The sequence below is a fragment of the Typopeltis vanoorti genome, chromosome 18, assembly GCF_054136105.1.
Source record: "Typopeltis vanoorti isolate ZY-2024b chromosome 18, IOZ_Tvanoo_1.0, whole genome shotgun sequence".
Classification (NCBI taxonomy): domain Eukaryota; kingdom Metazoa; phylum Arthropoda; class Arachnida; order Uropygi; family Thelyphonidae; genus Typopeltis; species Typopeltis vanoorti.
In genome coordinates, this window is record NC_143566.1 from 74,659,691 (window position 1) to 74,687,019 (window position 27,329).

Below are 27,329 nucleotides of genomic sequence, written 5' to 3' on the forward strand. Positions count from 1 at the left end.
TTTGTTGCTGTTTTTTTTCTCTTGCCAATATCTTGCTCAAAGAGTGCCGACATTCTGTAAATAACATATTTATAGATAAATATGTTATTTAGGATGCATACTCTCATCATTACTATTCAACCTTTACAGCAAAACTATAATGAAAAGATCTCTAGAAAAGTGGAATGGAGGTATTAAATTAGGTGGCCGAACAATCACTAACCTATGATATGCAGATGACACAGTGATAATAGCAACAAGTGAACAGGAATTAAAATCCATCCTGAATCAATTAGAATGGGAAAGCCTAAGCCATGGTTTAAGAATAAATCAGGATAAAACGAAAATAATGATTTTAAACAACACAGAAGAGACAGATGTAGAAGGAATTGAAATTGTCGACCATTTCAACTACCTTGGAGTGATGATAACAAAAAAAGATGGATGTAAAAAAGAGATAAGAAGAAGAATAGCACTAGCTAAAAAGCAATGACTGATTTAACCAAGATCTGGATGATAGGCACATCTCCAAAAAGACAAAAATTAAGCTTGTAGAAACCTTGGTTTTTTTTCAGTCTTTCTCTATGCTTCTGAGTCTTGGACTATGACAAGAGATGACAGAAGAAGAATGGGAGCGTTCAAGCTCTGGTTCTGGAGAAGATTGTTAAGAGTGTCTTGGACAGAAAAGAGAACAAATAAAACTATTCTAGAAGAACTGAATATCCACACAAGACTGATAAACATAATCGAAAAGAGAATACTGCAATATTTTGGACACATATGTAGAAGGGAAGGCAACTGCCTAGAAAAAGTAATCATCCAAGGTAAACATGTGGAAAAGAAAAAGAGGAACCCCCCCTCCTTCCCAACAGGTGGATTGACCAAATATCAAGAATCACTGAACTTAAACTAGAACAAGCAATAAGAGAGGCACAGGAGAAAAAGAAATGGCGAAACATCATAAGGAAGGTCACGAGTCCTTGGACATGAGGAGATCTGAGAGAGAGAGAGAAATATATGTAAATAATGAAATGAAACAGCAGATGGAGGTAGCAAACAAGGTGTATGCATGAAAGCTTCCAGGACCTTCATAGGAAACAGCTAATGAAACCTAATTTATGCAAAAACATGGATAACAAACGCATGTAGAATGAGACTTATCTGTATTTGATGTTCATACAACAGATTACAGAAAGAGAAAAGACCATACTGCAATAATAAAAAATGTTCAACTATTATCCATTTAAGCAAGTAATGAAGTGTTATCACAAGAAGTCTTGCCAGCCTGGTTGACCAAGTTGTTAGCATATCTGTTCTCCAACAGGTTTGAATCCTGCTGCAGACATGGATATTTGTGATTATCTTTAGGTGGGAGATGAATTTCATCATCCAGTGTGAGACCACCTCCCCACTTACTGATAGCTAAAGAGGCTTGAAAAAATTCCAGAGTTTTGATATCTAGAGTAGGGATTCTGGACTACAGTAAAAAATGAATAAAAATACAAATATATATATATATATATATATATATATATATACATACATATACATACATACAGGTAACACCCTCGTATAATGCTGTCTACAAATTGTAGTAACGCTTGTTCAATGCAGTACTTATACAATGCAGTTTCAATGCGTCTACAAACTGTAGTAACCCTTTATCTTTTCATATATTTTTCACTGCATGACTTAAAAATTAAATTTATTCATTAAATTTGAGTCTGCCTGTATCATGCATGTGGTTATAAGTAGCAATTAGGGGAAAATACCCTTTAGCACACATATACATCAATTGTTTACTGTATAAAGTGTTTATTGTTGAAAGTTGTCTTCGTTTTCTGCCAGGAAAGTGCATTAAAAATCATAAGTATATTCATCTCAAGCTGAACACTTTATTTTCTGGTGAGTTACATACAATATGTAATGCTTTTTTTATGTAAAAATTTTATTTTTATAGTAATGGCCACTTAGAGGGTTTTTGCGATATGGTTGAAAACGAAATTAGTGAATTAATTGATGGGGAAATATTTAAATTAGGAGGAACTGGTACAATTAATAGATGATGCCGAACCAAATGGCGGGGAAAGTTTTGCTGAAGATTCTGATTATGATGAATCCGTTAAAGAATTCAGTTTAAAGAAATTAGCAGAAGGATTGGACTTGGCAAGAAAGTTAGGACCTTATTTTACTGATAATGATCCCTCAATGGAGCACCCCGGAAAATTCACGAGATAATTGGATATTTGTTTAGCTTCATATTATGAACTTAATAAAAAAATTGCAGCATAGTGGTAAGCAAGGTCTTATTACTGACTTCTTGATAACTAAACCAGCCGAAGTATGCAATGAGAAATATACAAATGATGTCCAAGAGATTTCAAGTGATGACGACGTCCGGCCACTCATAAATAAAGAATATCTACGAAATGTTAGTTTTGAAGGCAGTGATGACGTTGAAATTATGCAATTAAGTTTATGCACAATTTGTAATTTTTATAATTTTATACTATGTATATGTTTCATAGTTTCTATGTTTTCTTAACTTACATGAATTACCTGAATTAAATAAAAATATATTTTTGTTGGATATGTCATTGTTGTTTATATAATAAACAAAATCGATTTCAGAACTTAACTCTACTTTTTCTATGTGATCTGAGTCTTGCATAACGCTATTTATATAACGTGGCATTTCTGTGGAACCTAACATCTGCATGATATGAGGGTTACCTGTATATACAAAATCAATTTTTATGTATTTTAAAAATCAATCAGAATAGCAAAAAAATCCTAGTCTACCCACAGTACGAATGCACTATAGATTTACAAATAAACCTTTTGTGAGTTTTTTTCATGGTTTTTCCCCCAAAAAAATTTACTTATTTCATTGGTGTGATCACTCCAAATCTTTACTGATATACATAGATTTAGTCATCTGCCTTTCCAGAGAGAGAGAGAGAGAGAATGATGGGAAAGGGAATGAAGAAACACCAGTAAGGATTCTGCTTGTATGTACCAGAAATAATACCAGTATAGCAGAATGCTAGCTTTGAAAATAAAAACACAAGGATTGAAGTTGCATATTTTAAATTGAAATAAAAATAGATATGTGATAGAGACATATCAATTGGTAATTAGAACTTATCAGGTAAATGTAGAAGCAGTTTTTCATAGATGTATTTCATAGAAAGTTCACTAAAAATGTATGAAATAAAGAGTTCCTTACATCATGAGCAAATGCTGGCCTGGTTGGCTAAGTGGTTAATGTACCTGCTCTCCAACAGACAAGCTGCAGGTTTGAATCCCACTGCATGGATGTTTGTGATCATTTTTATGGTGGGAGATGAATTTCATCATCTATTTAGACTATGTCCTGAGGCTCAAAGTAGCTTGAAAAAAGTTCCATGGTTGGGCTCTAGAGCAGGGCTTGAGGAATTAAAAAATTCCTCAAGCCTCCAGAGTGCTGATGTACTATAGGTGTTCAACTTTTCATAAGTGGGAAACACATGCACACAAATATTTAGAGAGAGAGAGAGGATGCATTACCGGATATTGAAAGAACTGAAAATGAATGATGATGTGGCCCCTCATAATTAGTTGTGTTGTTTTCTGAAGTTTCAAATACAGTATTTTAGAACTTATTAGGTGATAATTATAATAATAGTGTAATAATTCATTATATTATTTTTTTAAAACTGGATTTTGATTTTTTAAATTGACCTAATTTTGAAATAGCTATAATGATCCTTTTAAATGATTAAAACTGTTAAAATTTATGATCCAGTTGGCTTTAGTTTATATATGATAGATGGATATTCATTGTCTTATAAAAACAGAACTTATTTAGCATTCTTGATGATAATTTTAATTTTTAAAAAAATTTTTTAGCAGTACTTATCCTTTGAAGTTTCTACCTGTTCAGCTGTGAAATAATATTGGATCTTTAATATCCACTATTTCTATATAATTTACATTGCTGAAATTAAGTCATATGGCTCGTTCTTTTGATCAGTATTTATCCATGTAATCTTAACTAAATAGGTTTTTTTTCTTTCTTCGGCTCCTAGGGACAAATTGAAGAGAAAAGTTTCTTTGTTGAAGAATACTGTAAGTATTCATCCGTTATGATATATATATATATATATATATATATATATATATTTTTTTTTTTTTTTTTAATTTATTAAAAATAGCAATCTTGTGTACAAGGATTAACCAGCATTGATTAAAACTAATTTCTCTGCAGTCAGGCAGAGAGATTACATGCTCATTGATTGCTAAATAAGATAATATTACCGATTACATGAAATTAACAGTTATTATAAAGTAATATATCATTACAAATTACATGAAAATAACAGTTATATGATCATTATTCATATTGTTCCATTAAGTGGAAAATCTCTGTCTCCTCTTTTTTTTTGGGGGGGGGGGACAGTAATGTTTCTTCTAAGTTAAAAAGTGGATTATGATGCAGTCACTCTGCTTAGCCAAGCGTTGCTTCCATTGATTCCAGTCTTGGTGTAAGAGATCTAGAGATCTACGGGATTGTTCTGCTTGTGGTGATGCTCATGGAGAATATGACTTCTTGCCTTTTGTTTAAAGGCAGCAAGCAAATGGTAATTTGTCTCTCTCATTGATAGTTATGTTATCTGTTCTTTGTATACAGAAGAAAAAACTGTATATCACTGCTTTCACAATGATGAAGAGATAGTTGCAGATGGAATGGTTTTTGACTGTGAGTGTACATGATTGAGACATTCCTCTTAACCTTGCAGGTTGAGGCTGCTGTTTCCCTGGTTGAACGGATTAATTTGCTATTAAAGTATTCTAATTAGATATGGCAGACTATTCTGGCTTGGTAGCAGAAAATACAGGTTGAATTTCTGTGATATATAGGAGCGGGAAAAACATTGTGCCACATTCTCTGCTGAATATTGACTTTGGATTTGGTGGCTCTAGCAGGTCCCAGTGAAATGGTGTTAGCTGGGATGATATGAGATTATATATATATATATATATATATATATATATATATATATATATATATATATATATATATATATATATATATATATATATATATATATATATATATATATATATATATAGATAGATAGATAGATAGATAGATAGAGATAAATATATGCATAGTTGGTAGCTTGCAAACATTATTTTGGAAAGTAGCCTTTAAAACATTCTTCTAGCATTCACTGTTGATTTATGCACTGGTTAAAAGTCTAAAGCTAGCATTGATATCATCATCATCATCAGTGCCCATTGGTCCAATGCTTGTTGGTGTCTGATGCTTGTGTCACCAATCTTTGCCATTTCTCTTTGTCCATTGCCAGGAACTCAAATCTTGCAAACTCTTTCCACATCATCATGAATTCTCTGGATATTTTAGCAGGAATGAAAAGCTTTATTGACAAATTGAAGCCATTGTGATGTATTCTCTAATATCTCTCATTCTTGCTAACTTCTATTTTAGAAGAGAAAATTTTAATGATTAATCCCAAATCTTCAATATGACTTTTTCTATATAGATGATTTCTTTGCTCTGTAGAATAATTCATGTGAACAACTAGACATCATTCAAAAAAAATAATAACCTTCATTACAGAATCAATTTCACTATGGAACTGGAATCAAATGGAACTAGGTCTTTCAATGATGTTCTTATAAAAAGAGAATTGGATGGCTCTTTATCAACATCTGTTTTTCACAAACCTTCCTTTTTGGGTTGATATATCATCAGTATATATCATCATATTTTAACTTATGGATTATTTTAACTTATGGATTATTTTGACTTATGGATCTGAGAGCTGGGTCAGAAGTAAAACACTTGACCAAAGACTAGAGACCGCAGATATGAGAGTCCTGAGAAAGATTATAGGCGTGAACAGATGGCATCAATGGCAATATCATATTAAAAACGGGGATATTAGGAAAGAACTTGATATTGTCAGCATTCAGGAATGCGTTAGCAGAGCTAATCTCAGGTGGTATGGTCACCTAAACAGAATGGGCGAGGAAAGATTAGCAAAACAAGTGTTCTCTGCCAGGTTGGCAGCAAAATGACCCAGAGGAAGACCAGGATATAGGTGGATTGATACGGTACAAAGTGCCTTAGACGATAGAAATATAAGATCTGATAATCTTGACAAGTAACAGACTGATTTGGAGGAAAATTGTAGATAGGAAGTTAGTAATGATATAATTTTTTCATGTAGTACTATTATCATATCCTGTACACCCCTTGTGGGTACATGGCAGGAATTTGATGATGATGATATCATCATATATCATCCATCAGACTTTGGCTCACCATCCCTCACAAAAATATGGCATTATTAAATGCCTCCTTTCCAAAGCTCATATTTTCTGTTCTTCACCTGATCTAATTCAGAAAGTACTATAATTAAAGAAACTGCCATTCTCAATGGTTACAACCCCAAAATAGTAGAGAAGATTATCAACTGTTTTTCTCCACCCTCTATTAGAAGAGAATTGTCATTCCATACATTAAAGGCATTTCAGAATGCATTTCTGGCACCTTAAAGAAGAATATTTCTGAAACTTTTAAGCCTACTGAATTCAGTTAGCAATTAGCTCATTGATACCATCTCTGAAAGATAAAATTCCATCTCTACTGCTACCTGGATACTATTCAGCCCCATGTATCTGCAAGGTATTCTACTTTGGACATCTCGCTGTGGACATGGATGTTTGTGATTGTCTGTGAAAATACTAGTGGTAGGCAGTAGATGGTGTTGATGATGTAGTTTGCTGTAGTTGATGGATTGAGTGGTGGAGACAGAGAGCTGTAGTGCAGGTGCCCTCCCTCGATGAGTCTTTGGACTCCTCAGAGGTGTCACATAATAATAATAATAATAATAATTTTGGACAAATCTGGATATGATTTTTGAACTCCTTGGAGGTGTCACATAATAATAATAATAATAATTTTGGACAAATCTAGGTTACTGGATATGATTGCTTATACTGCTGGCATGTGGTTTACCGAGTGGTTAGCATATCCACTCTCCAGAATAGAGCGGATATGCTAACCAATAGAGTGGATATGCTATTCAAATCTCCAGCCAAAAGGCTGCAGATTTGAATCCTGCCATGGGCATGGATGTTTGTGATTGTCTGTGAAAATACTAGTGGTGGTGGGTAATAGATGGCATTGGTGTAGATGATGCAGTTCGCTGTAGTTTGGTGGATTGAATGGTGGAGACGGAGTGTTGTGGAGGGGGCGTCCTCCCTCAACAAGTCTTTGGACTCCTTGGAAGTGTCATGTAATAACAATAAATAAGGAGAGATTCTTTATATACTTTCATTGTTTAATTTTTTGATTTCTGCTTTATATTGATGATCATCCACAGCATGTGAATAGAAATACAGTAAACCCTCGATTTAACAGACTAATAGGAGTGTCTGTTAAATCGCGAATTTTTAAAATAAAAATATCTGTAACATTATACTGCAATTTTATCAATATTAGCACTGTAATAACAAAAAAAATTGTTTTACACACACTTTTAGATAAGTTAATGTGAAGTTAATGTTTAATGTTGAGGCACTTGGTTTAGGTAATCCTGCTTTGAAAAACTATCAAGTTTTTTTTGAACTTTTGAATTCTGCTGTTGTTTTATAATTAACTCCCTGAAATTACGAAAATGTATGTAATAAAACTGCCACTAAAAGTCACGCCACACGACAAAAGAACCAATTACAGTGCAATTGGTGTGATCGCATATAATCATTCACCGAACATGTTTCACGAGCAATGACTCATTTATGTTGGCTAAATTACTGCAGTTTTTTCCAACATATGATGGCCTATTGCCAAAATTTGTTAAATATAACAGGAATTTAATAACAAAAAATAACCTGTTAATTTAATTATAAGCAAATCTTAGTTAAAAGCATTTTAAAATTAACAGGGTGTTTGATCTTTCTACTGTTATTCATTCTGCAGATATGTTTCAAAAAACTTTACTTTCCTTCGAATAATTTTCTGCATTAGATTCTCTCTTCAGTTTACTTTGCTATATATATAGCAAAGGTAAACTGCATATAGCTACATAGTGCTTTGTTTTTTTACCTTTTGCACCTATCCAATTTATAAAATTTTTCTCTAACATGTTCTTTCAAAAGCCCATATTCATCTTGTAGAATCTTTGACCATTACCCATATCTTAAACCATGTTTGTGAATGTGCATAGTTTTTTTTTTTTAATATATATGGGGGGATCTGAAAAGTTCTGATAAAGACCTAGAACAAAAACGATATTAAAGCATCTGATGTAACCACAAGAAAGAACATATTTTAAAACCCTTTAAACCCCATGTTTCATCAAATTGTAATAATTTATTTTTCTTTTAGGATATACAAGAGGTCATGTCAGAGGTTTAGAAGAAATTGAAAGACACAGGTTCAGGTCATCATCAAGTTCTTTTTACTGCAAAAAATTCCACAAAGGAGATCCACCAAATTTTGTGCGAGGCTTTAAGGGACTGTGAACATATTTTAAAACCCTTAAAAATTGGGCATCCTGGGACAACAGATGTCTGCAGGTCAGGATGAAGTGCATGCCATGATCTTTGATGATAGTTGAATACCAGACAAAAACATTGCAAAGACTGGTGATATCCAGGGAACGAGTTGGGGTCATTATCCACTAACATCTGGACATGCAGATGTTAGTGGATAATGCAGAAACTAGCTCTCGGCAAAGTGGTTCCCCAAATGTTTGAATGCAGATGAAAAGAGAGGACGTGTTGTCATCTCAAGGGATTTTGGGTCATTCTGAGAAATAGGTGCAAATTTTTTGGTTCATATTTTGACTGTTGATGAAACATGGCTTCATCACTATGACCCAGAGACCAAACAACAGTCAATGGAGTGGAGACACAAAGTTTCCACAGCCAAAGAAGTTCCAAATCCAAAAGTCAGCAGGGAAGATTGCTGTCATTGTCTCTTGGGATATGAATGGTGTAATCTTTACGAAGTACCTCAAAAAAAGGTGAAACTGTTACAGCGGCAGTTTATTCAACAGCTCTGAAGGAATTGAAGGAGGTACTGAAGGAAAAACGCTGCAGGAAACTGAGCAGAGGCATGTTGCTTTTGCAGGACAATGCACTTGCTCTCACTGCTCATGAAACCAAACAGACAATACACAACTTGGACTTTCAATGTCTGCCTCATCTACCCTAATTACCAGACCTGGTCCCATCTATTTACTGTTCCCAAATTTAAAGAAACACATGAAAGGAACAAAATTTACCATAGATGAAGAAGTCTTCCCAAAATATTTTTGTATGTGTCTGACAATCATTTCCTACTCTGCTATTCAGATCCCCAACAAGGACCAACTTTTCCTTTTTCATTGTGTCAGTTGCTTTTTCTAAAGCATCAAAAAATTCATGCACTTCTACCTTAGTAGAATCTTCTGTGGGATCATAATTACATGACCAAAGACTAGAGACCGCAGATATGAGAGTCCTGAGAAAGATTATAGGCATGAACAGATGGCATCAATGGCAATATCATATTAAAAATGAGGATATTAGGAAAGAACTTGACATTGTCAGCATCCAGGAATGCGTTAGTAGAGCTAATCTCAGGTGGTATGGTCACCTAAACAGAATGGGCGAGGAAAGATTAGCAAAACAAGTGTTCTCTGCCAGGTTGACAGGAAAACGACCCAGAGTAAGACCAAGATATAGGTGGATTGATACGGTTCAATGTGCCTTAGACGATAGAAATATAAGATCTGATAATGATAATATTGGAGTCTTGACAAGTAATAGACTGATTTGGAGGAAAATTGTAGATAGGAAGTTAATAATGGTGTAAATTTTTCATGTAGTACGATCATATCCTGTGCACCCCTTGAGGGTACATGTCAGGAATTTGATGATCATGATAATGATGCAGCTGAGCTGATTTGTGCAACAAGGATAGACTTTTTTCTCAGAGGATTGCAAATGATGCAAGAGCATTATTACACTTTGTGATGAATATGTAGAATAATGTGTAAGTTACATGGTTCTACTTCAATTCCTTCTTGGTGATTATCACAACTTTTCAGTATACCATTGTAATACATATATATATATCTGACCCACAAAGGAAAGGTTGTAAGAGTTATGGCACATGTGTTGAGTTTTGGTAAAAGAGTAAGAAAGGAGAAATTTGTTGACATGGTTTTTTAAATAGCTAAAGATGTAATCTTTAAGGAAGAAGAGGGAGGGAGGGATACTATTCGAAAGATCAGAGGTAGATAGAATGAATGGTGGAGGAGAAGAAGGGGGGGGTTCAATAAGCTTGGAGATTGATGGTAAATGAATCATTTACCATTTCTAGAAAGAAAAAGTGATCTCCTGGAGAAAACCCACCATGCTCCTTATTATCTTATTAAAAACCACCATGCTCCTTAGCACTTAATCCACATCCATGTGTTGAGGCTTATCTTCTTGATTAATATGCACTATCAAGTAGAATGATGTGAGCTGACATCAAAATGGAGAATTAGACTGTGACTCTTATTTGTGCCTATGATTCCTCAGAAGGTTCTAAATGCAATAATGATCAGGGGAAAGGAAAGCATGACTACATTATTCATCTAAACATATGGATATCTTCTTGAATGATAGGCACTGTCAAATAGAATGATGTGAGCTGACATCAAAATGGAGAATTAGACCATTACTCTTATTTGTCCTGTGATTCCTCAAAAGTAAAGAAGAAGTAGAGGAATTTTTCAAGTCATTAGAGCAGGCAGCTAACATCAAAAAAAAAAAAAAAAAAGTTGGTCCTTGTTGGAGAACTAAACAGCAAGGATGTGCTGGTTTGAAATCCAGCAGAAAATCACAGAATAATGAATTTGCATAATTATTCTTGAAGTGTTGTGAGTCAGTATTGTTAAATGTTAAAAATGAATAATTATCAACTCCTAAGTAGTCATGCATTGTGAAGTTAAATTTCTGTAATTAAAGGTGTTTGTGAATTATTTATATTTTTATGTACATTTCTGTACATAAAAGTAAAATGCAACTGAATGTTTTTGTTCATCTTTTCTTTTTTAGATCAAACTCCATTTGAAATAAATGTTACAATGCCTGCCTTCTTCATGGAAACAAATAAATACATTACTGGATCAGTAATGGCTAAGTAAGTGTTAGAATATCAAACTTGTTCATGTTGAAACCATACTTTACCATTTTATTCTATTTTTATTTATTTATTTTATTTGACATTTAAATTTATCTAGAATAATTTTTACAATAATTGTTCTGGATTTGGATAAAATCCTCCCCTTTGAAAAAAAAAAAAAAAAAAAAGTGGTGTTTTTCCAAAATGGCTTTCTAAAATGTTTTGTTTATTATGTACATTTTGTAAGAAAACATATTCAGACAAACATTCTTCCATCCAGACATGAAGAAATATTGAAGTATTAAATTGCTATGCGCAGGTTTCTTTAATTCATACAAAACACAAGGAAATAAGTAATAATATTTATTTAAAGTCATATATTTTGACTGAATATTACAGGCCATCATCTGTGGCAATGATAGTTAATTACAAGACACAACACAAACAATGGATTATTTTGAAATAGCAAGAGTCATGTGATTTTATATATGAAACAACCAATGTTCAAACTGAGGAAAAATATTATCAATTATTCATTAACTGCATTTTATAAAAAAACAAAAAAGTAGTGATATGTGATTAGAATATGACTTTCCTGTGTCTTAGCATGATGTAGTCATTGTGATTTAAGTTTGGACTGTGAAGTAAGGCCTCGGCACTTTCTTTAAACAAATGTTCAAATTTATAGTGACACAGATGAAGTATGTTTAAGACCATAGGATATTGTGGTCTGTATCTATTCCATGCTATGCCAAGCCAGATTTCTTGATAGGAAAAAAAGCAGCCACTAAATTGTATTTCTTAAGAATTCTGGAAATGGGTTCTGAGATGGCAGAAATAGATGGAAGATTGGGAGTTGATGTGTTGTTTTCTTGTCATTTGAGCTAGGATAATAGGATTAAAAAGTTGTTGTGTGGTCTCTTCTGAGAAGCTATTGAGTTTCATATATCATTTAATGCTTAAGAGTTCCTGCTGTGTAATAGTTGAGGTGTAGAACAAATGGTATGAGACATTGCAATAAAGTTTTTATAATTCCAGTCTTCTGTGATGGATAGTGAGATGCTTGCTGTTGAATATAGTGTCTAGTGAAAGTAGGCTTTCAATCAATGGTAGTAATTAATTCACCTGATGGCAAGCAGAGGAGTAGAATATCTAAAGAAGGATAATTTGTTGTCTTTGAATTTAAAAGACAACAAATTAAATTTTTTGAATATAGATTGTTTATATTAGATACAAAAAAAAAGTAGGTAATGTTTCTTCATTAAGGAGCCAGATCACAAAAATGTTGTCTATATAACAAATCCAAACTGAAGGTTAAGTATTCTGGAAATGGGATCTCAGAACCCATTTCCAGAATTATTAATAAATACAATTTCATGGCTACCTTTCTTCCTATCAACAAATTATCATCATAGTTTCCATCTTCTAAAGATAAACATTCTCCTTTGGCTCTTACTGATGTCTACCAAGTTCCTTGAGACTGTCATTGTTCTTACTTTGGACAAAGCTCAGTGAAAAAAAAATACAAGAACACCAATCTTTCATTAGCAGAACAGAAAATCTGATAAATCTGGCATGGCACAGCATAGAATTGATACAGACCACAATATTCTATGGTCTGAAACATGCATTCTTCATCTGTGTCACTATAACTGAATGTTTGTTTAAAGAAAGTGCTGAGGCCTTACTTCACTGTCCAAACTTAAATTGGAATGACTGCCTCTTGCTATCTAAGATATGGGAAAGTCTTATTCTAATCACAGATCACTGAAGGTTTTTTTTTTTTAATACAGTTAATGAATAAATAATAATATAATGTTTCCTCAGTTTTATCTATGCATTGTTTTTTGTATAACATCACATGGATCTTATTGTCTCTCCATTGTTTCCATTCCATCTTGTAATTAATTATCATTGCCACTGATGAGGCCTGAAATATATGTGGCTTTAAATAAATATTATTTCCTTTTTTTTTTTTCCTGTGAATTAAAAAAACTTCTTATGGCACAAGTATCTCTTAAAGAACTATTATACACAAGAGGTCTGTAATACTTTTTCACATGTTATATGGTTGTCCAGTTAGCTATGTTTGGCAGTTAATGAAATGCTTTGCTAGTAAATTAGTCAGAGATTATAAACAATATATATATATATATATATATATATATATATATATATATATATATATATATATATATATATATGTAAATAAGTTTTTTTACCTTGGGAATAATGTATATTAGGGTTACCAAATATACAATAAAGTTTATAAAATTACTTGGTAACCCTAATATATATATTTATTTTATTTATTTATTTTTTTCATATTTTCTTCTTCTAATAGAGGTTCTTTGCTGCAAGTGCTATCTTCTTCTACTCTTTTCTGTTTTGGGCTCTTCCACCTAGTCCATGATTCCCATTTTAGCTAAGTTTTTTTGGATGTTATTCTAATGAAATTCATCTCCGCTTAATGACAGTCACATACATCCATGCCCACAGCAGCATTTGAACTTGCAGCCTGTTGGTTGGACAGTAACCAACCAGGACAATAACCAGTAATGCATAAACATTATATATTGTCTCTTGTTTGGAACTTTTCTTATAGCCTTACTCAGGTTGGTCTTTTCTTTTATAGCCATCTATAAATTATTATCATCATATTCTTTTCTTTCTTAATGGTATAATTGGAATGTTGTGTAATCCTTAATTCTGTTTGTGGTTTCCTAAAGTCGAATGACATATTGGTTATCTCTTGAAATATGAACATACATATTTCAGTATAACAAGTTTAAATACAATTGAAAGCTTTTTGCTCCCATTGAATCCATAACCATGTGGTTTTCTACAGTTGAATGACATACTGGTTATATGCTTGAAATGTAAACATTATTTAATACATTGATTGCCAACAATGAGATAAGTAATAGTTGTCCATTTACATTAGGATGCCAACTATGAGTTACCGCGTATCATATTTTTCATATTGAAGAATATTAGTATACTAGTTGTGCATTCCCTATCCCCCCCCCCCCCCACACACACACAGAATTAGAATCTTTCAACCAATAATATAATCAGGCCAACTTTGAAAACTACTTTTTTTAATAAATAAAAGTTCATAGTTACAGTGATAAAGTGAAACATTTGGCAACAATTATATAGTTTTGAGGATAAAATACTAACAACCTGTTGGCACCAACAACAAGTTTACATTTTCACATTTGGCCAATGGCAGTCAACATGTTAAGCAGCTATTGAAAGCAATTTTGTCCTCATTGAATCCATAGCAGGTGCAATAGACAAATCCACAATTAATCTACCACCTCACCAAAATGAGAAGATAGAAAATGAAATGAAATAAAAATAAATTAACAGACATCCTATAATATAATATAATAATATAACAAGTTTAAAGAACACAAATTACTTAATAGCCTTTGCAATAAAAAAACTAAAACCTCTATCAAATATAAATTAAAGCTTTTAATTTTGACCTTGGGCTGTTTATTCCAGTGCTCCTTGAATGTAGGCATGCTAAGAACTTTTTTATGTCAAATTCCATTATTTTCAGCTTTAAAAACTTTGCTAGTGTTTTTTATATCATGTTTGTGCTACTTTTGATGGAATATTTTATAGAGATTGTTTGTTAAGAAAAATCACAGTCAACAATATTGGTAACCAGATGTTCTGGTTACCAATATCAAATCAGTAGAACATTCTAAATTGTTTAAATGAACTCAGAGTTTTATAGGTTTATTAGCTGAGGTAAGTCTTAACCAAAAATGGCATACTGCATTCAGAATGAAGTCCTAAATAGAACTTTAAGTTGCTTATTTCTTTCATTTTTTTTTTTTTTGGACTGTTTTTAATGCTTTTAGAAGATTATACTTTGAATCATTTCCAAGCCTAGATTGTGTAGCCTTTCTAAAGATGTTTGCCTTTTCATTTTGTTTAATGTGCATTTCATTTCATAGATTGAGGTGAAAAAGAAGGAATATGTTGCAAATATCAACCATATAAGAAAATATAGATCTCTTCTTGACAACTAACTATACAGTTGACTGGAACTTTTCAACCATGCCTAAGTAGAAAAGAATTTTTATTCCAGACTTCTGAAGGAATTAGTTATAGTCATCCATTCACACCAATCACTGAATTTTTCCAAGGATTAACTATAAGTGACATATGGAAGTCACTTATTAAATATTTTAACATTAGAGATTTCAACATTGCCAACAATCACACTTTCTGTCATTAACTGCAGACATCTAATGCATGCTACACAATTTTACATTTATTGATTACCGTGAATTTATTTTTTTGTCTTGTAATGGCTTTTTTTTTTCCAGTGTTTAGTCAACATTGTGATCTATGTACTTATATTTTTGCTGTTTAAACCCTGAAATAGGCGCCTCTGTAGTTGGTATAGATGAAGTTCTTTGGTTGGAAAGACCTGGGTTATTTGAATCCCATGTGGTTGTGAAGAACCTTTGTGAGGTTTTTTTCATCCCACAACCAGGTAAATCTACTAGTAGACACATGCAGTGTACAAACAAAAGAATACTTATATACACAGGGCTAACCACCTTATCTTTAAATTAGTTACAAAATCCAAGGATGCTTAGAAGGTTGTGGATGGTTAAGTGTCTGTTAGGACCATTAATGATAATAATGAAGTCCTGAAGAACCACCAGTTCTATTTTAAGTGGTGACACTAGTAGATGTATTTTACATATTTTAACGACTAATAAATTTCTGTTGTTACTGAAAGTTTTAGTCATAATAGTTTTATATTTAAAATAAGATAAAGTTGTAAACTTTTAGTATCATGAGGCCTGCAATAAGCAGGATGATGGTCTTACACACTGAGTAACAAAGATTGTCTATCACCTAAAGACTTTCACTCTTTCAGTCACCTGGAATTTGCCCGATTTTGTGCACTGCACTGTAAAACTTGTATTCCTCCATATCTGAGCACTTCTCGCAATATTTGCTTCAGCTGCCTTTCCATATTTCAAATTCTCATAGTTTTCTTTATTCAGGTATTGATATGTACTTTTAATTGCATTTCTCTGGAATACTTTCTATTTATAATTGTTCTCTCATTGCTGATCTCATTTAACAGTTTTTCATATTTAAATTTTTATAGTGCTCAAAAATGAATGGTAATTACTTCCATTTAGTCCCTCCTCTGTTATATTCTTGTATTCCTTCCCTGTTATATTTTTGCATCTGGAATTTCTCTGGATCAACAATGACATATATTTTGGTAAAATACTTTTCTTATTTTTTGTATATTTTATCCATGCACATCTTTATGTTGGAACATAACATTAGTAATCAATAGTTCATGTCCTGAACAGAAATCCAGAGGTACCATCATGATTAGCTTTAATCTTTTTTTCTCCAATTTTTCCTAAACATTTGTAATATTATCAGGTATTAATTTCCTACTCTTTTATTGAGATCTCCTACAACAATTAGCATTTCCTTTTTCTTTATGCCAGCTGTTCTCTCTCTAATGACTTGAAATATTCCTCTATTAGAACATTATTCCTCTGCTAGAAACATTCTGTGGGTCAGAGGTATTTTGAAATTTCCTGCCTTAGAATGAAGTACATTGATGAAAAGAGACAGTGTCAATACTGATTATAATATCTAAAGATTTAAGTTTATATCTTTTATTTTTGAGTGAAATTCTGTGGAATATCTTAAGCAGAAACAGAGTGATCAATTAACAAGATAATTAGATTGAACAAAATTTAGAAATTTTGTAGGTCAGATTACCCATGTAGGTCAGATTATAACAAATAGTTGAAAAGCCATGGGAATATAACAAAGTCTGGAATGTGGAAAGGCAGCTGAAATAGATGATATTCAACCAGAAATGCTCAAGTATGGAGGTATAAAAGTCTTACAGTGACTGTACTGCATAGTTCAGAAGCTCTGCGCAGAGGGACAAATTTCAGATGATTGGAGTAGAGCTCTTGTAATACCCATATATAAAAAGGGAAATAAAACTGAATGTGAGAATTACAGAGGTATTTCTCCACTGAGTGTTCCTGTAAAATATATGCCAGTATTATTATTATTATTATTACGGGCAACTCCAGGGAGTCATTAGACTCATCGAGGGAGGCCCCAAATCATATTCATCACAGCTATTCTACATTCATACAGTATCTATCATACCTCGCCTTAAACTCATTCACTGTCACAGCATCCACGACAGACTCTGGGAGCACATTCCACTCATTCACCACTCTACAAGTAAAGAACCCAGCTCTAACACCTTTACTAACCAAACTTTTGCCCAGTTTCCATGGATGTCCCCTATTCCTCCCACAACCAGCCCTGTTCTCAAAAATATCTTCTGAATTAATTTTATAGAAACCCTTCAGTAATTTGAATGTCTCAATCATATCTCCCCTCCTCTGCCTATCAACCAATTTTTGCAACCCACAAATCCTCAACCTGTTCTCATAAGGTTCATTCCACAGACCTACTATCATCTTGGTCACTCGCCTCTCGATCCTCTCCACCTCCTCCCCATCAAGAAGGAACCTAGGTGACCAAATCTGGGCACAGTAGTCAAGATGAGGTCTTATCAAGGCTCGATACAGAGGAATAATAACCTGCTTGTCAACGTATTCTTCAGTAATCAATTGATTTGATGAGCTGATTTGGCCACTTTTGCAATGTGCCCCCTAAACTTCAACTCCTTATCCACCAACACTCCTAAATCTCGTGCCTCATCAATTTCCTGGTGCACAGTTCCACCAATGTAGTAATCTGCTGCTAATCTTTTCACCCCAAAATGTATAACCTTACATTTTGCCACATTAAATTGACATCCATTCACCTTAGCCCAGACCTCCAATCTATCCAAATCATCTTGCAAAATTTTGACGTCATCTGCATTCACTATTGCCCTACCCAACTTTGCATCATCCGCAAACAAATGAACAGATTCTTTCATATATCATTAATGAACAAATTAAACAGCAGTGGTCCAAGAACAGATCCTTGTGGCACACCACTAGTCACAGGCCATCTTGTGGATTCTACTCCTGAATAAACCATTCTCTGATATCTCTCTATCAACCACCCTCCTATCCATCTCACCAACCCTATATCCATCCCCATATGCTGCAATTTACTGATTAGAATTCCATGTGGTATCCTGTCAAAGGCCTTAGCAAGGTCCAGTAGAATCACTGTAAACCCATTACCCTTATCCAGTTCAGCCGTCACTGTGTTATAATACGTGAGCAAGTTACTGAGGCATGACCTACCCTTCACAAAACCATGCTGTCCCCGATACAGTATCCCATTTTCTTCTATCCAATCTTGTATTTTCCTTTTGACTATTTTCTCCAAGACCTTGATAATGATTCCTGTTATGCTGATTGGCCGGTAATTTTCAACAGCAGCCTTGGAACCACCTTTATGCAGCGGAACTATTTGCTCCTCTTTCCACCCCCTTGGGACTAACCCCGACCCGAGGCTCAAATTAAACAAAATGGTCAAGGGCACTAACAATTCTTTTGCCACTTCACGTACGACACGAGCTGGTATACCATCCAATCCCACAGATGTATTGACATTGAGGTTCTGTAATAGACTAGTTACCTCTACTTCATTCATCACAATTCCAGTATAAGCTGTTGGTTCTTCCATTCCTGCAATGTCACCACCTGGATGATATACTCTTGCAAAGTGCTCGCTCAGTAATTCCACTATATTGACTGATTCAGTTACCTCCCTGCCCTCAACATTTTTCCTTTTACTTGCAACATATTGAAAAAACTGTTTGGGATTCTCTTTAGCCTGCATGGCCAATTTTCTTTCGTAATCTGCTTTTGCTTTTCTTACCCCCCTTGTTACCATCCTGGCCTGAGCTGTATACTGTTCCTGCGCCTGATGGTCACCTTTCTCCTTAAATTCCCTCCACAATTGTTTCTTTTTTTGCAGCTCAAGCTTAATAGTGTTATTCATCCATTTAACCCCTGCTTGATTTATTATTCGGACTCTTGGTATACATTCAACCATTGCCTCCTGCAAACAGTTCTTAACCACCTCCCATGCACTATCAACATCCAGCCTTTGCAGTTTTACATGCCATGGCACTGAACCAAACACACACCTAAACTTGTCATACTTACCAGCCTTGTAATTCCACATGTACCCTGTCTTAATTGTAAATTCAACTCCTTTAGCCACCTCCCAAGTCATGACCTTATGGTCACTCTCACCAATTGGTGGCAACATGGTCATGTTCGTTACAGCCACATTCTCAGTTGCAATTACTAGGTCAAGCACTCTCTGCCCCCTGGTATTTTCCACTACATGCTGCCGCAGATAGTTGTCCCTTAATAACTGCATAAAATCCAATTCCTTCCTCCCATGTGCCCTCTCCTCTTTCCAGTCAATGTTACCATAATTGAAATCACCCATAATAATTACCCTTCTTCCACTCATTTCTTCTATTTGCCTATGCATACTATCCCCACCATCGATTCCATCACCTGGTCTATAGCAGCACCCAATTGTATATTTTGTTCTGCTAGATTCCATCTCACACCAAACAGCCTCAAATGTGCTCTTTTCTCTATCCTGCAGTTCAACTTCTATACTCCTTGGCTGCAACTCATCAGCTATCATCAATAACACTCCTCCCCCCTTTTTATTCACCCTGTCTCTCCTGAACACGCTATACCCGTCGCATTCTTCAATCCCACTAGCTTTATAATCTTCTGTCAGCCATGTTTCACTAATACCAACAACCTGTGGTCTGGAAGTGCCAACCATGGCCAAAAACTCTTTCTTCTTGTTCCTAATACTCCTGGCATTAGTGTACATGAATTGCAGAAGCCCATTTGTCCCATCCCTACTTTGATGCCTTATACTAACCATCCCATTCTGATTTGTTGTCCTTCGTACTCACTCGGGCATAATATACTCATTCATACACTCAACTGCCTCCCTAAAGTCTGCATATTCACTCCCCCCTCTTAATAAATCTAGTTTCCCTGAGTCTGTACATCCACTTCCGCATCATTCATCAACACTTTTTCAAGCCTCCGTACACCAACTCCATTTGAAAGTAACCCATCCATCTTATATAAGTCCTTTCGCCCATCGAACTCATTCCACACATCCACAAATTCCACACCACTCTCCATGCATAATCCACGCATAAAGTCATTGGCAATTATGGCCCTCCTTCTAAACACTTCACTGTCATACTGCGGTAAAATACTCACTATCCTAACTCTCTCACTCTTCTCTTTTGCTACCTCAAGTAATTCCCTCACATCCTCTATCATTTCCATTTTGTCCTCTTTCAAATCATTTGTTCCTGCCATGATTATCATCTCTTTCACCCTCTGTTTTTGCACTCAAATAGATTCACTGACGTCCTTTATGTTCGCACCCGGCTGGTACAACTTCGTCAAACTCTCAACTATCACACCTCTTAATAGCGAATCCCCATACAGCACTCGCTCCTTCATTTTATTGACATTTACGAACATTCTATTATTTGTCGTCACAGACTTACGGCAGTTATTAGTCAGTATGTTCAGCACACATTTTTCCATACACTCCAGTTGCCTTTTCACTCTGTGTATCGCACAATTTCACTACTCGCATTTATCTCACCATCTGTATTTCTACCTTTATTTACACTTTCAACGACGCTCTCACACCTATCTGGCACTACCACGCAATTCTCTATCACACTGCCATTTTCTACATTCTGACTATTGTTAACGATATCACTCTCGCCACCCGAAACACGCTTGAGATCCTTATTCTCCTTACACTTTCTGCACATATTAATTCCACTATCACTCTCTAACCAGACTCCCACCGCTCTTCGCAAAGCATACATCTCACAGACAGCACATTGCATAAATTCGTTTACATCAAAACTCTTAAACAAACATAGCGACCTGGCCGCCATTTTTTTCTTTATCGGTGCCATATGTACGCTATCTTATCTTAAAAATAATACTTAAAATAACAGAAAACACACAAAAATTGCACAGACACATCAAGAAACAAAAAGCAAACAATACTACTTAAAATTCTAGTAAAATTGCCAAAGTTAACACAAAATACTACTAATCTTTTCAGGAGCTCTCGACAAGCTGATGATCAAATCAGTGCGACACCAAGTGGAATTCCAATATGTATAAATGCACTTCGATATGACCACAATATGACAATATGAATATTCGATATGATCAGTATATTTGAGAAATGGTTGAGAAGAATTGTGGAAGGGAAGCTTGGTGAAGAACAAGCTGGATTCAAGCCAAATAGAGGTTCTCAGGATCAGATTTTCACTTTATGACAAATAGTTGAGAAGTTATGGGAATATAACAAAGACTGTATTTAAGTTTTGTAGATCTAAACAAAGAATATGAGAAGGTGCCAAGAGAGAAGCTATTGAAAATGTTGCAGTTGTATGGTGTCGTGGGGTGTTATATCAAGCAATACTTAGTCTTTATTTGAGTTGTAAGTCAGCAGTTAGAATTGAAGTACAAGAAGATGGTTTAATGTTAAATCTGGTGTCAGACAAGGATGTACATTATTCCCTCTGTTATTCATTATCTATTTGGATTGCATTATGAAGGAAAGTGCTATTAAACCTAATATCAAAATTGGAGATGTTAATGTCAGCTCTTTGCTTTATGCGGATGAGGTTATACTTCTAAATAAATCCACTACAAGTCTGCAAGATTCCTTGACTAAAATGAATAACTGTTGTAATAGATATAGTATGAAGGTTAGCAATAACAAGGCAGAAGAACTGAAAATATCAACTGCATTGTGAATGGAGAACCTATAGAACAAGTAAAACATTTCACTACTTAAGCACAATTTTTAGTGAAGATGGTAAATTAAATATGGAAATAGACAACAGAATCAGCAAAGCTGGTATTGTAGGAAGTCAACTGAATAAATGTATATGGGATAAAAGAGAAATTAGTCAAAACGTTAAATTAGCTGCATACAAGACGGTGTTCAAACCAATTCTAACTTATGGATCTGAGAGCTGGTTTAGAAATAAAACACTTGACCAAAGACTAGAGACTACAGATATGAGAGTCATGAGAAAGATTAGGGGCATGGGCAGATAGCATCAATGGCGATACATATTAAAAATGAGGATATGAGGGATATTAGGAAAGAGCATGATATTGTTAGCATCCAGGAATGTGTTAGCATTCCTGGACCATACTACCTGAGCTAATCTCAGGTGGTATGGTCCAGGAAATTTCATTCCTTCACCTTGTCCTGCTGCAACCCCATCTTCCTCCTTGTATAACCCATTTGGCTATGCTATCCTGCTTTACAATTACCCTTTGATTGTTAGCTATATTTACTTCTTTATATTGTGCCTTCTCCACAATAATAGCCTTTCTAAATACTCAGTGCTAAATCTGTTGAAATATAATCCATCAACTTTAAACTATCCTTCCTTCTTTTTTCTTTAAACAAGCTTTCCTTCAAATTCACTCCACAGATTCACAAACTCAACACCTTTGTCTCACTCAACACGGTTATCTCTGCTATTCATTATCTATGTCCTCCTTCTCAATTCACTAGTGTCATATCTGGGCAACACACTAATGACTTTTACAACTACACTATTATCCTTGACCTTCTATAAGTGCTTCCTCAAGTCTCTATTATCAACATTCCTTTTTTCACCAACTAAGTCATTTGTGCCCACTACTACTGCCACTAATTGTGATGCTCAATCTTTCCTTCTGTGCAAAGCATTAGTTATTTGCTTCAATGTTCTACATGGAAAGCATGGTTTGTATACTTTATTAGTCATCACACCTCTAATTATCGAATCTCCGTACTGTGATTTACGATTATTCTTTGACTCTTTCTTCATAATATTAACTTTCTCCTTGTCATTCACATCTTCCAATCTCTCCTTTAAGTGTTTAATCTCCTCTTCCAGATGCTTTATTTTACTTTTCATTTTCACCAACTGTTGCTTAAGCTCTTCTACTATGGTCCTGATGCTAGGTCCTTGTATTTAAACACTCTAAGCTATCAATACACTTTTCACATATATTAACACTCTCCTTCTTTTTGTTTACTCTAACAGCCCACAAATTTTTCAGTGCATATGTGAAGCAGTTTTCACAATGCATTCACTGGGAAAAATCCAGGGCAGAACTTGATCTTCATGCCAAGCTTCCCTGCCTCACACGTGTGTTTCTTTATTGATGCCATTTACAGAAAGCATAAGCAGTAGGAACAAACAAGTAGCAAAACACAAATAAACAAACAAAAAAAATTCTGACAACAAACACTGCTGAAGGTCACTTGTATCTAACATCAAAAAATTAAGCACAGTTATCCTATAAAAAGCCACACTATATACTATTTAAAACACTTTTTTTTTTTTTACCACATCTCAAAAACACTACTCCATTCACTTGTGATATTAACAATACTTGTATAAGGTTAAACTTATGTAAGATCAAGCAGAAAGATCAGTTGAGAAATGTTCCAGGACATTAGAACCGTATTCAGCTTATTAAACTTCATAGACTTGGACTAGCTCAACACATAGATTGACATTAGCCATAGGATTCTTTGAAAGAATACGAAATTACTACTTAATATGTTTGTAAATATCAATGTTTATTCAAAGAAAGTGCTGAAATCCTACCATTGTAATGGCTTTCTTTCAATTCCAGAAGTTTGTCACATTGTTATTTTAACTGTACGAAATCATTTTTTTAAGTGAATTAACAATATTTATCCTGGAAATTCCGTGACCATATGTCAAAAGATTAATTTTCACTACCTGCCTTTCACTGTTTGGTCATATTCAAATTTCTATTATTGTTCTACAGTCTACACTGAAAATGTTTTACAAAACTTAAAATGAAATATCTGTTAATTTTTTGAATAACAGTTATTTACTCTGTTATACCTGGGTCATATAACTGTAGAAGTTCCACAAGTTTCTGTATACAACAAGACACATGTTACTTTGTTGCTAAATATCTTTATTATAATGCAACTGTTCTATTTAGCATATGCCTGTGGTTTTCGTAAGATGGATAAAATGATTTCACAAATATATTCGAAGTAATTAACTAGGATTTCATTGTCATTAAATACAAGGAATAGAATATTAACATATTTTGCTTTCAGTTAGACTAATAGCTTCTTTGAGGTAATAATATTACCAAGCTAATAGGAAAAGAATATTAACCAGGTGCAAAGAATATTAATATATAGCGATGCAGTATATAAGCCCTTTGCAGAGGAGCTTAAAAAGCACTGTTCACATGTCATGTGAATAGAACTTTTTCTATGTATATAACATCACATTGACTATCTTATATTTCTTGTGAGTGTTTGTTAGAATAGTTTAGATATAAAGCCTCCAGTATTTAATCTGTCATTTCAAAATCTTGTTTAAAAGTACACATGGTAAGCAGATACCTCACTAGATTCTTTAAAATGAGGCAAATTTTTTTTTCCTCTGTGTAAGGCATCAAAGCTAAAGTCCATCTCATGGAATATTTAAGAGATGTGACACATGCAAATAAACCTACTTCTTCTTCACTTTCTTGTAAGTATATCACTTTCATATCACTGGAGTGTTCAATTTCTTGGGTTTCTTAACTGTCCTGTGTAAAGTTTACTACAGGAACAGTAAATTTTGTAAACATAAAATGATTTCACAAATATATTTGATATTTTCAGAAATATATTTGGATATTTTTATAAAGTATTAACTTTTTAGGATATCTCAACATAATTTTTGTTCTAGATTGTAAGGCAACTTTAATATTTAGGTCTTTTAAGAAAGAAATTAAATGTATAACACAAATTCTTCTTTCTTTCTTTCTGTGTTTTGATGTGGTGGTTTCTTGTATATCATGAGTTATATGACTCTTTTAGGATAATCATTATGGATAAATTGATTACAGAGGTGATTAAGTCCTTTTTTTTTGTTATCATCTCTCCAAGTTGCATAATGTTTGATTCTTTACAGTAGCATTTCCCAAAGTGTGGTAAATGGACTGCCTGGTCTTTGGAAAAACAATTACTGGTCCTCAGAAAATATAAAAATTCAAATATTCTACATGAGCTGCTGATGTGCAACAAGATAGGCTACAAGAAAGTATACTGAAAAAAACAAAGAAAAAAAATAGTTCCCAGCTATGTAAAGTTTGTGAAACTTTGCTTCAAAATGTTAATTAGTTTGGGTGCCGGAAAGATTTAGTATGGAGAGAGAGAGAGAGATCAAGATTTCTATAAACTTTCATAAATTTACCCCTTTTTTCTTTTCTTTTTTTAAATTTCTTTTTATTTTTGTTATAATGTCTAAAAGTGGTAATTTATTGTTGCTCTCAAATTAAATAGTAATTCCTCAGCCCTGTCTGAAGTGGTACTTCAGACAGTGCTGAGGAGGTGAAGAAAATTATTTAATTTTTGTTGACTGCTTCTAAATAACGAATATGTTATAAGTTTATTTTTTGCCACTAAACTTTAAAACTGGTTTATGATACCATTACTTTCTGAAATTTGTTCCTGAGAAAATTGGTAATGGGTGAATATGTAGGAAAGCCTATTGCTAGGTGATATTGTTATTTACATATTTTGTCTTCCATTCGAAAAAAAAAAAAAAAACATTATTATTAACGACCTATGTACTGTATCTCTACTTGATTTTCTTTGTTTTTGTTTAATAATTTTTCCTACTTCCTTGTTGATATTATTGCCTTAAAAAATCTGTCTTCTTTTTCTGTAACCGCTTTCCATCCACTGCTAGATATAGTCCTTCCCCTTAATTTTCCAGTTCTGTTTGTGTCTTTAGCCATTGTCCATTATTTCATGTCAAACCTTTGTAGATTATTCCTCTATCTTGTTCTTTAGCTGTCTTATTAGGTAGCAAATATGTTAAAAAAAGCTGTTTACCTGAAATTTTATTGTCTCATATATATATATATATATATATATATATATGTATGTATGTAATTTTTTAACTTGGGAATACTGTATATCAGGGTTACCAAGTAATTTTATAAGCTTGGTTATTTAACTCCTAATCCCAAGTATGCAAACAATTAAGTTTGCGCCTGAAACTTGAACTATGTTTTAGGCGCAAACTTAGTTGTTTGCATACTTGGGATTAGGAATTAAATAACCAAGCTTATAAAATTACTTGGTAACCCTAATATATATATATATATATATATATATAAAGAGAATAAAATCTCAGTTAAACAGCTTTGAAAAATGTTTTTAATTGTCATGCTTTACATATCAGTATATTACTTAAAACTGATTCATATGCAATTTAATTAATGTCTCTGTATTTATCATTAATATTTCTCATTAAAATCAGAATCTTAGATCTACTGTAATGCATAAAACTTAAGTTATGTTTTTATATTATTTTATTTATTTATTATTTTGATATTTCTATTTATATGTCTGTTATTGTGAAATCTATTTCTTATTAGCTATACAAGTGGAGTTCCTGTAGTTGGTAACCTTACTTTAAGAGCTTCAGTTGAGTCTCTTCGGCCTCCCTTTAAAGGATATAGTAGACCACCTGAAATTGAGCAGATTATCAGAAATGTATGTTTTATTTGTTGGATATTTTGAGAGCTGGGGATAATTTGAAACAAATTTAGCTGTTGAACACCATAAAAATATTTCATTACACTTTTTAAAATGAAAATATATAGTAATATAGTTGACTCTCACTATAGCAAACTCATAGGGACCCCAGGAGCAGTTGTTCAGGGCAACATTTCTCCAAGTGTGGTCCGTGGCCCACTAGTGGGCAGCGTGGTTTTCCTGGAAGACGATGAGAGAATTTTAATAGCAAGTGTGTGTGTGTGTGTATTATCTTAGTTTGTAAATTTTTAAATATAGCTTAAAATATAGTATATCAAAAATCCTATTAATTAAAAAAAGTACTTTTACACAATTTGTTTATTTTCAGTGTAATGATGTAGAGCCTCTAGCTCAGTTGAAATAAATGTATAAAACAGAATAAATGTATTAGTCTTAAGGGAGATTATGTTGAAAAATAAAAATAATTTTGAAATTATAAATTCGTTTTTTCATTGTTAAGCCGAGAACTTTTCAGACCACTCTCGCAGTTTAGGAT

At 33.6% G+C, this 27,329-nt stretch overlaps 1 protein-coding gene across 1 annotated transcript in view; it reads left to right on the forward strand.

The window, feature by feature from the left end:
- Positions 1–27,329, forward strand: part of LOC150096810 (CD109 antigen-like) — a 325,733-nt gene that overhangs the window by 76,933 nt on the left and 221,471 nt on the right. Inside the window, exons 6-8 of the mRNA XM_090408083.1 lie at positions 4,050–4,089; positions 11,086–11,170; positions 26,674–26,791. Coding sequence (XP_090264209.1) covers positions 4,050–4,089; positions 11,086–11,170; positions 26,674–26,791 — 243 coding nt within the window. The remainder of the gene's footprint in view (positions 1–4,049; positions 4,090–11,085; positions 11,171–26,673; positions 26,792–27,329) is intronic.